General features: G+C 42.9%; 1 protein-coding gene across 15 annotated transcripts in view; it reads right to left on the bottom strand.

The window, feature by feature from the left end:
• Window positions 1-224: 224 nt before the first annotated feature.
• ptprt (protein tyrosine phosphatase receptor type T) overlaps window positions 225-14,249 on the bottom strand; it is a 415,083-nt gene continuing 401,058 nt past the window's right edge. For all 15 annotated transcript variants that reach the window (XM_046310949.1, XM_046310947.1, XM_046310956.1 and 12 more), the window contains 7 exons: window positions 13,148-13,297; window positions 11,763-11,936; window positions 10,430-10,561; window positions 8,958-9,083; window positions 8,006-8,169; window positions 2,764-2,899; window positions 225-2,086 (listed from right to left, as the gene is read on the bottom strand). In XM_046310949.1, the coding sequence (XP_046166905.1) occupies window positions 2,033-2,086; window positions 2,764-2,899; window positions 8,006-8,169; window positions 8,958-9,083; window positions 10,430-10,561; window positions 11,763-11,936; window positions 13,148-13,297 (936 nt within the window). In that variant the 3' untranslated portion in view covers window positions 225-2,032. The remainder of the gene's footprint in view (window positions 2,087-2,763; window positions 2,900-8,005; window positions 8,170-8,957; window positions 9,084-10,429; window positions 10,562-11,762; window positions 11,937-13,147; window positions 13,298-14,249) is intronic.

Here is a 14,249-nt window from a genome sequence, read left to right as displayed (position 1 = left end):
GTGTAAAACTCTGTCCACACATGTATGCATTCGGTGTCTGGGATTTAATGGATAAAATGGGAGGGTTGGGAGGGTTGGATCTTGATTTATGATTATGTTGTTTGATTCACGCTGAGATTGATGTTTCACCTTCGTAATGCTATTGTAATGTAGGCTTGACATTCACTGTATATAATATCCATGGTTGGTTGATGAAATGTGTTGAAAGAAGAATTATTCAAATCTATTGTTCAACATTTTGGTCCCTTTATTTGATGTTACCACATTTTCTAACAACAAAACAACCATGGCAATTTCATCACCAGTTCTAAATATCACTTTGCTAGACAAAAAAAAAAGTTAGACAAATTCAAGGAGGAAAACATAATATAACAGCTAGTGGAGATATGAAAAGCCTAATAAAGCCTATCGGGAAAAAAACGAAAACAACTTGCATTCACATTATCCTCTCTTCCATTCAAAATCCAACACTGTTTCTCTTTGTGCTTTCAGTCACCAAACAACCGCATGTCAATAGTACAACTACGCTGTGAGTTGATGTAAGACTTCTTCAAGTCACTGTCCATGTTGAGCAAAACATTCTACTGAAAAAGCCCTATACAGCACTGTACTAAAACCATTCAATGGACAGAAAACACAACAAATAAAAATAAAACAGTTAGCTTGCAAAATTCAGGCTGGGACTTGCACCATTGAACGCTTGTAATTTATAGGTAATTTCCAAATGAGCCAACATTTGCAGTCTACCTTGAATGTGATTTATGCAAACGCGGTAACATTGCCTATAAAACTAGAGCACTTGGATCAAATCCCTGCCTCATTCAAGAGTTGGGTTCACAATTTCGGATTCTGGATTCTGTTTCCATGTCTAACAGTATGTATTAGATGCATAGGGAGAGAGTAATGGCAGAACACAAGTATGGTGTCCATATTAGGACATCCTTACACAAAGCCAAACTGCTCCTAGAGTATGGGTGCGGAATAATCAAGGATGAAAAGCAAAGTATTCTTCTCACCAAAACCTGAGGTTGGGCAACAGTAGGGCAGGGGCTGCTACAGTGTTTGACAAGCTTGAGGTGCATATTACTAGAACATTATCCCACTCCATCCTTCGGGCTGACACGTTTCTTCACAATTTGGTTAAAATCGTACGTGCGCTTAAAGATGTGAATATGGCACTGTCGATCAAATTACACAAGAGTTGAATGGGTGTTTGAAGGTAAAGCAGTGCAAAATACAAAACACATGAACGCTTTGATGAATACTGTATACGTAGCGCCAGCATAGAATGCTAAAGCGTTGACTGACTCTCCCTGTCAATGGCGAAAACCAGAATGGGCCTCGGAATTCATGATTGTCTGCATAGCACAAGAGCCATGGGACACCAGAATGATGAGAACATGCCACAATATCAAAACAAACGTTGACTGAAGACATCACATTGCGAATGTGAGAAAATCAGTGTGTGAACATGGATGTAAACATGTTGCAAGAACCACAAAATCCAGAGAATTACAAAATGTATCTGCCATTTTATGTTCAATCGTAGAAGGGGGGGAATATAATACAGTCTTTATTAAGGTTCATTAAAAAGAGGTGCAAAGCCAGGGAGAGTTTGAATCTTCTGTCTATGTCTGTCTGGTGGTATCGGTTCTGTTGGTTGGTCTGCATGTATTGTTATTAGGATCCCCATGATCTCAGCTAATCTTCCAGGGTTGTACTTTTACATTGAGGGTGTGACATTCAAGGCATATATCTAAAAAGGAAATGACTGGTACAAGATCACATCACAGTTCAAGATGGACACTGAAGAAAGAAGAAAAGGTTTGAGGTTGTCATTTCATTTTTTCTTTATACAAACAAAAGCGGTCCCAGTCTTGCAGAAGTGCGCACATGAACCCAGTGTGTCGGGCGTTTTTTCTTCTTCTGTACAGTTTCATGTGTGTGTGGTTGCACCCACACATCCCCTGCCTCGGATGGGTTGGTGTTTCTGCAGTCAGCACTGTGTCCCACGGACACGAGAGGCAGTCTCTCAGAATGCGCTAAGGGCCTCCAGAGCAACTTCATAGCAGAATTTATACTGTTCCTGGAAAAGGGAAGGACTAGTCACACATTGGCATCATTTTTTCATATCATCTCTCAGAAAGTGAACTTAGACATCAGGCTCATGGATCATTTTTAATTTTTTAAATAATGAATAAAAAGGGAAACTCAAGCACACTGGGGATCTCTATGATTCCAACAATAATATTATCAATCTCTTCCATGAGTAGCACTGGTTCGTAAATTCAAGTGGGAAAATAACATTCAGAGACAATGTAACAGTAGATAAACAACAAAGATAATCAAATAATCTTTGATCTAAATACAATAAATTCCATGCAGGATTATGACAGCATCTTCAAAGTCTACAATAACCTTTTTACTACGGTAGTTGTCTTTTGCTACCAAAACCTGCTTTAATTCTAAGTGAACAGCTGTGCCCAACCTGAGATGGTTCTGTGAAATTGAGCATCTTGTTTCCGAGGCTGTATTAGAAGGGATAGAAACATCTGCTAAACAACACCTGCCATAGCAAGTCATCAGTCTGAGGATATGTGTGTGTGGTGTGTGTCCGCCTTACTCTCTATGGTCTCAAACCTGTCCAATAGAGCCACAACTGTGTGTCCTACGTTGCTTATATAGTAGGTACGGATAGCAACCGTCCTCAAGCCTCTTATGCAGTACCATATCACCCTAACTGTTGTGGTCAGTGGAACGTACCATAGTCTCCACCATGTTGGATTTGTTGTTCCTCAGCGTCTTGACGGTGTGGAACACGTCTACAATGTTCTGCTGCTGGATCATCTCACTGATGCTGCAGATGGCACAGAAGGTACCACTCCGTCCACCACCCGTCCTGTTGGAGAGAGGTTAGGTAGCCTAGTGGTTAGAGCATTGGACTTGTAATCAAAAGGTTGCAAGATTGAATCCCCGAGCTGACAAGGTAAAAATCTGTCATTCTGCCCCTGAACACTGTTCCTAGGCAGTCATTGAAAATAAGTTGTTCTTTTAACTGACTTCCCTAGTTAAATAAAGGTTTAAAAAAAATATATAATAATAATAATAATGTATATATATACATACACTGCTCAAAAAAATAAAGTGAACACTTAAACAACACAATGTAACTCCAAGTCAATCACACCACTGTGAAATCAAACTGTCCACTCAGGAAGCAACACTGATTGACAATAAATTTCACATGCTGTTGTGCAAATGGAATAGACAACAGGTGGAAATGATAGGCAATTAGCAAGACACCCCCAATAAAGGAGTGGTTCTGCAGGTGGTGACCACAGACCACTCCTCAGTTCCTATGCTTCCTGGCTGATGTTTTGGTCACTTTTGAATGCTGGCGGTGCTTTCACTCTAGTGGTAGCATGAGACGGAGTCTACAACCCACACAAGTGGCTCAGGTAGTGCAGCTCATCCAGGATGACACATCAATGCAAGCTGTGACAAGAAGGTTTGCTGTGTCTGTCAGCGTAGTGTCCAGAGCATGGAGGGACTACCAGGAGACAGGCCAGTACATCAGGAGATGTGGAGGAGGCCGTAGGAGGGCAACAACTCAGCAGCAGGACCACTACTTCCGCCTTTGTGCAAGGAGGAGCAGGAGGAGCACTGCCAGAGCCCTGCAAAATGACCTCCAGCAGGCCACAAATGTGCATGTGTCTGCCCAAACGGTCAGAAAGAGACTCCATGAGGGTGGTATGTGGGCCCGATGTCCACAGGTGGGGGTTGTGCTTTACAGCCCAACACCGTGCAGGACGTTTGGCATTTGCCAGAGAACACCAATATTGGCAAATTCGCCACTGGCGCCCTGTGCTCTTCACAGATGAAAGCAGGTTCACACTGAGCACATGTGACAGACGTGTCAGAGTCTGGAGACGCCGTGGAGAACGTTCTGTTGCCTGCAACATCCTCCAGCATGACTGGTTTGGAGGTGGGTCAGTCATGGTGTGGGGTGGGGTGGCATTTCTTTGGGGGGCCGCACAGCCCTCCATGTGCTCGCCAGAGGTAGCCTGACTGCCATTAGGTACCGAGATGAGATCCTCAGACCCCTTGTGAGACCATATGCTGGTGCGTTTGCCCCGGGTTCTTCCTAATGCAAGACCTCATGTGGCTGGAGTGTGTCAGCAGTTCCTGCAAGAGGAAGGCATTGATGCTATGGACTGGCCCGCCCGTTCCCCAGACCTGAATCCAATTGAGCACATCTGGGACATCATGTCTAGCTCCATCCACCAGTTGCACCACAGACTGTCCAGGAGTTGGCGGCTGCTTTAGTCCAGGTCTGGGAGGAGATCCCTCAGGAGACCATCCGCCACCTCATCAGGAGCATGCCCAGGCGTTGTAGGGAAGTCATACAGTCACGTGGAGGCCACACACTACTGAGCCTCATTTTGACTTGTTTTAAGGACATTACATCAAAGTTTGATCAGCCTGTAGTGTGGTTTTCCACTTTCATTTTGAGTGTCACTCCAAATCCAGACCTCCATGGTTTGATCAATTTGATTTCCATTGATCATTTTTGTGTGATTTCGTTGTCAGCACATTCAACTATTTAAAGAAAAAAGTACTTAATAACAATATTTCATTCATTCAGATCTAGGATGTGTTATTTTAGTGTTCCCTTTATTTATTTTTTGAGCAGTGTATATAGTTGAAGAAAAGGGGATGAATGAGGATAGAGAGAGAGGTTAAAACAGGGGGGTGAGAAAGGGACAGATAGAGCTAGGAAGAGGGACAGAAAGGTATAAAGAGGTAAAGGAAGAGAAGGAGACATGGAGAGCAGGGGAGGGAGAAAGATACATGTAAAGAGAGGTGAAAAGGATGAAAGGGATGGTAAAAGGACAGAGAGAGTGAAGGAGGACAGAACGATAAAGACAGCTGGGCCTAAAAGGACCCCTCTTCAAGCTAATGAGTAGTCATTCTGACTGAAACATCCTACATTTTAAACATGCTATCAGAAAAATTATAATTTGGTTGTTTTTATGAATGTCCTAGGTAACAGAATACAAAAGAAGAAAAATACACCATAGCATTTTCATTCGTTTATGTTACGGCTATATGTAAAAACAAAAAAACACCAACATTCAAGTGTTCAATCAATTGTATTCGTGGAGTGCCTTTGTTACAACTATGAAATAGAAAGTATATGTGTTGGAACGCGGTAACAGCTTCTTTTTATAAGGACAAAACAAACAAAAATACCCAAACCACAAGATGCACGATCAGCAAAATGCGCAGTTAAATGATGAAAGCATCAGTAGCCTAAACAACATTATAGGTGCCAAGTGTGCTTGATGAAATCAGCACAAAAGCAATAATTAAATTACAATGAATATAAGTCTTTATATTACACCAGTCAAAAATAGTTTATTGTCAGCTCACGCTTAGATGGAATATGCAACGGCATCGGTTGGAGCATGTCCATGTCACATAAATAACAAAAGCTTGTGAGTGTGTTGCTGATGTTGTTTTTTTGCTTGAGATGTAGGGTCTGCTCTCTCATTGATGACATTTTGTACTGATAATTAATTGGCATTTAGCATTGTCACCGGCTTGTTCTATCCAAAAGTTCCCCCCCTTTCTCTCTCCTGCTTTCATTTGGTGGTGGTGCGGGCACCAGCTCACTGCGCACTGTTCTGGCATTTTCTCGGAGGTGTAGATTCAGGCTCAGAATCAGACTCAGAATTAGAAGAATAAACATAAGAGATGTCATGATTCATTTCATCCCCACCATCCGAGTCATTTTCATTCAGAATTTGTAGCAATGCTAACGCAGCATGTGCATCCATTTGTCTTGGCCTTCTTGCCATTGTAAATTAAGCACACTCTCACAGTGTACTCCAAGTAGGCCAGAGTATACTGCTTGGATTCGGGGGACTGGTATGACACTGACCGGCTCAAATTAGCCTTATGTAGCAAAATTTCATTAAAAAAAAATATTTTTTATTTTTTATACATTCGATAAGAGTAGTAACTCATAGCTACAAAATGGTATATCATACACTGCATTTCTGAGGAACAATGGGAAAGTAATTCTGCTTTGAAAGTTGATAAACTTTCGCGTTTGAGAAAAGGACTTTTGAATTGTTTGGAACCAACACCCTCTTAAGCCAGCCCCACCCATCTCTTTAAGGATTCACATGAGGTCATGTGCTAAACAGTGAGTAGTGAAGTAAAGATTAAGACTAAAAGTCGTAGTAGTCTACAATAAGGAAAAATTCCAGGTAAAAAGAAAGTGTCCAGATAAAAATATTTTATAAATATTAGATGATGCTTACCCAGCAACATTGATGGGTCATGTGAAAGAAATGTTTTAACCCCCAGCCACATCCAGTGGTGGAAAAAGTACTAAATTGTCTAACTTGAGTAAAAGTATGAATTCAAATTCCTTATATTAAACCAGACAGCACAATTGTTGTTTTTCTTATTGACGGATCGCCAGGGGCACACTCCAACACTCAGAATTGACAAACAAAGCATTTGTGTTCAGTGAGTCTGCCAGATCAGATGCAGTAGGGATGACCAGAGAAGTTCTCTTGATAAGTGCATGAATTGTACCATTTCCCTGTCCTGCTAAGCATTCAAAATGTAACGAGTACTTTTAGGAGTCAGGGTAAATGTATAGAGTAAAAAGTACATTATTTTCTTTAAGAATGTGGTAAAGTAAAAGTAGTCCAAAAAGAAAAGTAAGGTAAGGTAAAAAATGACTTAAGTGGTACTTGTAAGTATTTTTACTTAAGTTCTTTACACCACTGAGTGCAGGTAGTGTGTAGCAGTTTAGTAACAGCCAAGCTAAGGCGTAACAAACACTGATACCCCGACGAAGACAGCTTGTCTGTCGAAACATTATTATTATTGCATCTTAGCTCCTAGAGTTGTGAGGCTCTCCTTTTATTTTTCAAGTGTTCTCCTCCGCTAGCCAGCACCTCACCTAAACAGGTGAGGTGACAGGGGGGCAGTATTGAGTAGCTTGGATGAATAAGGTGCCCTCTGGTCATAGGAACAACATGAATGTGTGCATGAGGCAGAGAAAATGTGGTGGGACTCGAGTTTTGTCATCAGGTGGAAGACGGTGTCCCCTCTCTCTGGTCAGTCTCACCGGAGGAAAGGAAAGAGCAGAGACCTGAGAGGCAGACCCTCTGCTGCTCTCTCCATCTGCTGACACTGACCATCAGATGCAGGTACCATCAGTCCAGTGAAATGAAAAATAAAATGATTTTAATTTATTCTCAGCTGTGCCTCACATGTGATACAACTGATCTATTTTGTTATGAAAGCTTGAGTATTGAAATATAATATGGTCTGAGCAGAACAATATTAGGAGCCCAAGCAGGGCCAATATGCTGTGATAATGTATTAGACCTACCGCACCATCCTCATTCCAACATATATTTGTTTATTAGGTTATTGTTGCATTTTTTAAGTCAAAAATCTGAGCGGTGGATCTCAGCTTGCCTTTTGACTTCCAAAGTTTGACTCAGAAAAGGTTGGTGACCACTGCTCTAGAAGAAAACAGCACTAAGGAAGCATGCAGTGATGAATACATTCATAGAGCACATTCCCTATTGTCATCCTGTCTGAGATGAGTATAGTGTAGAATATGAGATGGGCCAGCCAGAATATATACAGGGAAGTTCTTCCACCACTACCCAGTAAGGTAAATGTCTACATGTTGTGTTATTTAAAACTAAAACTAAACTTCACTCATATTTGAGTTAATCACAGCAATTTATTAGGTTTTGTTTTTATAGTTTCTGCACTTTCAGAAACTCTACCCCTCCACATCCTGTCTATGTTTAAATATTAGGCCCTTGTATCCAATGTCCATGGACGTGTAACTGTCCTAATATGGGCATCGTATAGGTGTACAACTTCCATGAATGTTTGAGTCTGTCCTAATATTGACACCGCAATACAATGACTGAACTCCTTCTGAGCCCCTTTAACTACTCACAGGCAGTGGACCACGGTGCGTCCGTCTCCCCCGTCGTACTGCTCCTGCCACTTGGCCAGACGTCTCACCAGCTGCAGGATAGAGCGCTTGGACAGGGGCGTGTCGCGGTAAGCGGGCCAGCCAATGAACTGGAAATGCTGCACCAAACGGTAACCGTCCTGGGGCTGCCGAAGACAGTGAGAGAGAGAATCATAAATTAATGCCATCGTCAACATCATTGTTGTCGTCAACATCATCGTCATTGCCATTATCAAAACATCCTCAATATGGACAACATCACAGTCAGCATCCTCATCATAATCATCAACCTAATGCTAATCTTCCTCCTCATAACCGTCACGAAAATGTGTAGATAAATCAAATTTATCTCTGTGTCCACTGTAAACCTAAACCACTCAAGTTATTAAATAACTGCTGATGCAATCCCAGTGTCTTTTGGCTCATTGTGGCTATGCTTTCCTTAGCCAGAGCAGAGCCAACGACTGGCAACTACAAAAAAGACGTCAGCTGGGAGGAGGGAGGGTGGGGGTCAGCTGAATTCTGTCGTGCATGAGCCGTGTCATCCGCTTGTGGCGGTGGTGATGGAACCATTTCATGGTACATTGGAGATGCCGCCACTGTGGCTTTTCGCACCGGCACAGAGCAGAGCGTTGATTAGCTGGCCAGCAAAGCCTGCTTGTGATGCTGGTGAAAGTGGGAGAACCATGACTGAACAAGAGGCAGAGAAGAGGAGAGAGAGAAGAGTAACCATGTGCCACGAACACAGGGATTCGCATTGTGGTGATTTAAACGGGGTCTAATGTGTAGTACCGTAGAACAAAGCCCCCTCATATGAAATCAGCCTGAACCAACCATTCCTATGCCATGCTGGACCTGTCTGTTAGCGCCATCTGCATTGGCAGGGCTCAAAGCAGAGGGTGAATATTTACAGGGTGATAAACATGATACAGACCCTGGCCATGTTGCAGATCCTGAAGATGCGGTTGATGATATCTTCGTCGATGTCGGCTGAGATGAACTCCACCTGGATGGGGCCATAGCAGCAGGAGCTCTTCTCGGGCCAGTACTGCATGCACAACTAGGGATTGAAGAGGGGTTTAGCCATAGAAATAGAGTTTAGAAGTAGTTTTACTCCTATGGGTACATTTAATATCGCTGTCGGTGCACCGATCACAGGATATTGACTTGAATGGGAATGTCCGTTCTAGTTGTAGTTGTAGTTCTGGAATGAGCTACATCACATGTTAGGTACACCATATACTGGTGTGGACACTGTTGTTGACTACTTGGGGATTTTACCCATTGGGGAGCACTGAAAAAATTACATAAACTACACATTGCTTTAGCCATTTGAACAAAACCATCTGAGTTGAAATGCAAGGTCACACTGCTGGGCGTAAGCAATTGAAGGTCATGTGCATACAAAAGAAAAGCCTGGACCTTATTGGCCTCTGCACGGTACACCTACATCTTAGGGCCATGATGGGTTTTCCTCCAGTCTATAGCTTTTGTTAACCAGTTAACCCTCAGTCAGTTGGAAAATGTCACTACTTGGGAACAAAATCTATATATTTTTTTATGTAAATAGAATGTTATAAAGGGTCCAGACACGTTTTTAGGAATTTCCCTTGGTTTGAGAAACTTACTATAGCAGAGATTGACTTCCTGAACCTCATTCTGGAGTTCAAGGGCATCCAAAAAAACATATATTTTTTTAAAGACAAAAAAAAAAAGTGTCTGGACCCTACTAGAACATGCCATTTATATCAAAAATACAGATTAGGTTCCTAATAGTGAAACTCTCCTTTAATATGGGAGGTATTGATGTGCTCTTTGCTAGGTTTCAATGTGGGTGTCTGAGTGTTCTGGGAGTTATGTTGAATAGTTAAACCCCGGGCAGAGAAAAGAGCAGCTCTCCTATGAGGCTTATCCGGTGGTGGGACCACTAAACAGCCACGGGTCACGGTGGGTTTCCGATGCCTGATCAACTGGTGGCGAGGACAAAGAGCCCGGCGAACTTCCACGGACAGTGTTAACCTTGCATCATGATGCATTGACAAGAGAAATCCCACTGCAGGTCATTACGCTGTTGCCAGACTAGCAGGCCGGTTCTTGAGAAAGACACTGCTGGCTTTATTTGATGCCACCTCTGTGCTTGTTATTGCCTGCCGCTCTTTTTCTCATCAGCTCCGTGTGGCTTATCTAGATCTGCTAGAGGGCCTAGAGTGTGCTCCATGAAACTGTGTGTGTGAGAGTCGATGGAGGAAATGACAATGGAGGGATAGATGGAGATGAATAGAGAGAGATAAAGCATGTGTAAGACCCCCTAGCAGACCGACAGTCAAAAAGATGATTGGTCTGTGTGTATGTCGATGTATGTACACCCATATGTGTGTGCGACCCCCGGGGGTCAACAATACACACCTGTGCGGCATCCATCTCGTTGAGCATTACTATCGAGGAGCAGTTGTAGTCGAACACCAGCCTCCAGAAGTCGGCCACCGTGTTGGGCAGTGGGTGCTGGGTTACGATGAAGGCTGCTGGCTGTTTATGGCTCTGGGAAAAAAATCAATGACAAACACCACAACACTTCAGCCCCCGGTACCGAGAGAGAGAGAGTAAAATAAGAGAGAGAGAGATGAGAAAGAGAGCGAGAAAGAGAGAGAGCAGAGACGGTGGTGGGACCACTAAAACAGCCACGGGTCACGGTGGGTTTCCGATGCCTGATCAACTGACCAGTATCCCTTCTTTCTTTCTCTCCAAAACTCTTGAACGTGCCGTCCTTGGTCAGCTCTCATCTCTCTCAGAATGACCTTCCCAAATCAGTCAGGTTTGGCTCTTCCCTCTGTATCAAGGCTCCGCACCGCCAAGCTAACTCTTCTCCTCCCTGCTCTCATCCTTCTAGACCCACACTGCCCCTACTCGGATGGGCGAGGAGGACAAAGAGCCCGGCGAACTTCCACGGACAGTGTTAACCTTGCATCATGATGCATTGACAAGAGAAATCCCACTGCAGGTCATTACGCTGTTGCCAGACTAGCAGGCCGGTTCTGAGAAAGACACTGCTGGCTTTATTTGACGCCACCTCTGTGCTTGTTATTGCCTGCCGTTCTTTTCTCATCAGCTCCGTGTGGCTTATCTAGATCTGCGTTTGTATCGTTTGGTAGATCTGCTACGAGGGCCTAGAGTGTGAGGCTGCTTTCGCAGTCATTCCTTATCATTTACCACAGTGCTATCACAGTGCTATCACTTAATGGTGTGTTGGTTGATGATCAGTTGTCAGATGATGTTGTTGGTTATCTTTTCTTTATTGCTGTTGCCCTTTGACATTTCATTTTTGTAACATGTTATCTAATTGAGTTGCATTTGCATGTACCTAGTCACTGCCTCCCCATTTCCCACCCCCAAAAAATGCAATAAATACAAAACATAACATCCCTATTCTAATTAATAACGCAACAGAACCGAGGCATATCTCAAACTAACTGATCTGTGTCTTTTCCAGGTTGGATTACATCAGCCAAGCTAAATCCAATGGTTTTACGCTACTTGGCAGCCTCTGACACAATTTCCCTCAGTCATGATTGGTGTTGTGCAGACCCGCATGGGTTCAAATAGTATTCGAAATCTTTGAGCGTTTGTTTGAGCCTGGTTATAGATGGGTAGGGTTTGCACATTTGGGACAAGGCATGTTCAATCAAAGCAAGAGAAGAGAAGAGAGAGAGAGAGAGCAGGCGAGAGAGCGAGATTCATTTACGTCCATGAGGGCAGCGTTGATGTAGTTACTGGACTCTCCGTCCACGGAGATGAGGAAGGGCAAGCATCGATCCACAGACAGGACATCCATGCTGCGGTTCTTGTCGTGGTTCCGGGGGAGCAGTCCCACGCTACAGTCTTCAGGCCGGACCCGGGGAGTCACGATGTTCAGAGTCTGGAGAGGGAGGATGTTATTTTGACAATTATTATAAGGTTTAACAAACATATTTTGGGGGGGGGGAAACCTCCATTTACTTACCAAGAGTTGCTGAATATTTTCAACTTCGACACCTGCATTTTTTTTTGTCATAACTCCTCATGTAACCGACAGGGTATCAACAATCAAACCAGAGTTGTTCGCGAGACACAAGACCATATTAGCTAAAGCCTATAGGCCGGCAACGCTCACCTGAGGATCTGTCTATTTGTATTTCCTTTGTTTGAGGGGTGCAAAATCCACTTGTCACTTAAATATCCCTAGATTGATTGCTTTCATTTTACTCCTGCAACTCTTTCATACTCTTGCTTGTGCCTGTCGTTTTTCCCCATTAATGCTACGACCACAGAAATGTTTGTAATGACCTGTCAAACAATGGAATACATAGTCTTTCTGATGCATCTATAAGAACGCTAAAGCATAGTCTGGGATTAAACACATCGTCTTGATACTTACATCACAAGAAAGAAAACTATTTTGATGGGTGTACAATTGATTTGTAATTAAAAAGTAATCATTTAATACAGTTGAAATGTTTACAAAATACATACCCTGAAATGAAAGCAACTTCCAAAGATGAATACTCGGATTATACTATACTATGTCCGATCTTGCAAACAATGTAAAGTATGTTTAGAAAGGTGTAATCCAGATCCAAGAGTGTTGATTTTGAATCCAAGGTTATCCTGCTATTGACACACTTGTTGAATTATGCAACTGAACATGACAGCAACAGTAATCAATGAAGCAGTCTAGACAGTGCAGGTGAGTGCAGATATGCCTATACAGAACAGGTTTTTGGTGGATGCAGGCCTGCTCCACCCCTTGATGTTAATGTGTTCATATATGGAAATACATCCAGTGTGTTTATGCAAATGAAGTGCCTTAGAACGCAGCACCACTCGGGAGGCCCATATGCATTCTAAGAAAAAAAAGGGATACTTGAATTCCCACAAAAATCCCTGGATTTTTGTGCTATAATTCAATATCTGGATTTTAAAAATGTATTGTTCTTGGAGAAAGCAAATGTAACTCCTTTAAGTTGGAAAAGGCTAATGACATGCCTCTTAGGAAGAAAAGGACGGATGGACGGACGGACAGAGGGACATAGACAGGTAGACAGACAGACGGACCGAGAGTTTAAGAGTTAAGAAGTGGAGGGTGCTAACCTGAAATTCATCCTTAATTTGGCTGGAGTTGGTCTGTGGGTCCAGTCTGCTGATGTTGTAGTATATGGCTCTGAATTCACAGACTGGGATGGCCGTGTTTCCACACAGGCAGGCTTCGAGGATGGCGTCGTGGACAAAAACATACTGCTCCTGGGGTAGGAAATGATGAGAATACAGGTGTAATGACATACAGTTAGATGTTCATGTACTTCGACCCTTTAGGTCAACCTCAAAACACTAACCACCTACTTTATGACAGCACTTCAACCAGTAGTTGGACCCGATTCAAATCCATTAGTCTCAATTCACATGTACTGTTGAAAAGTGTCGAGAAGCAGAGTAGTGCATACAGGTACCGAGCACAGCTGTAGAATTTTGATTGTACACGGCGACACAAAAACATAATGTGTAGCCATTATTGAACGTCAATACGTCATATCTAACACAGTTCTGCGAAGGCAGCCCTGCATTTTCAACACGTACTCTCGTGCTCTGATGAAACGGATTTCATAGCCTGAAGAGCGCTTCGCATAAATTTGCATTTTGAAGCATGTAAAGTAATATCCTGTGGAGAAGTAAATGAACCACAGGAAAAAAGGCAGCCATGTTACAGCCTTAAAAGGAGATCAAGAGGCTGTGTGCGGTTCAACAGCGGATGCATTGTGCTCATCAAGTAGCCAGACATATTAATTCATCTCCAAAATCCCAGCCCTTCGCCTGTGAATAGAAATATGCATATTTTCACTCAACAATGCAGAAGGCTCAGGGTTTAGAATGTTAATTGCGGCCATGAGAGCCGTCCGGGGCCAAATCCATCCAGAGTTGACCTCCGCTATCCATTACCTTGATAGCTGGTGCTACTCGGGAGCAGAGAAAGCCTTTTAAAAGATGAATTGCTTTTTGTTGTTTTGTGCCGGATTATCTTTGAATAGTGCTTTAAACTGACACAAATTGCCCTCTACCCATTAATGCACCCGGCATCCATTTTTAGCCATTGAAGTGGCATATATAAACACTGTGTATGACATACTGTAATTCTATCTACCCATCATTGTATTCATACGAGTACGAGTTGGGACTAACCTAAGAAAAGTTTGCTGTC

This window comes from Oncorhynchus gorbuscha, linkage group LG18 (genome assembly GCF_021184085.1).
Source record: "Oncorhynchus gorbuscha isolate QuinsamMale2020 ecotype Even-year linkage group LG18, OgorEven_v1.0, whole genome shotgun sequence".
NCBI classification, from domain to species: Eukaryota; Metazoa; Chordata; class Actinopteri; order Salmoniformes; family Salmonidae; genus Oncorhynchus; species Oncorhynchus gorbuscha.
Note: the sequence above shows the minus strand (reverse complement) of the source record. Positions and strands in the feature narration are given on the sequence as shown.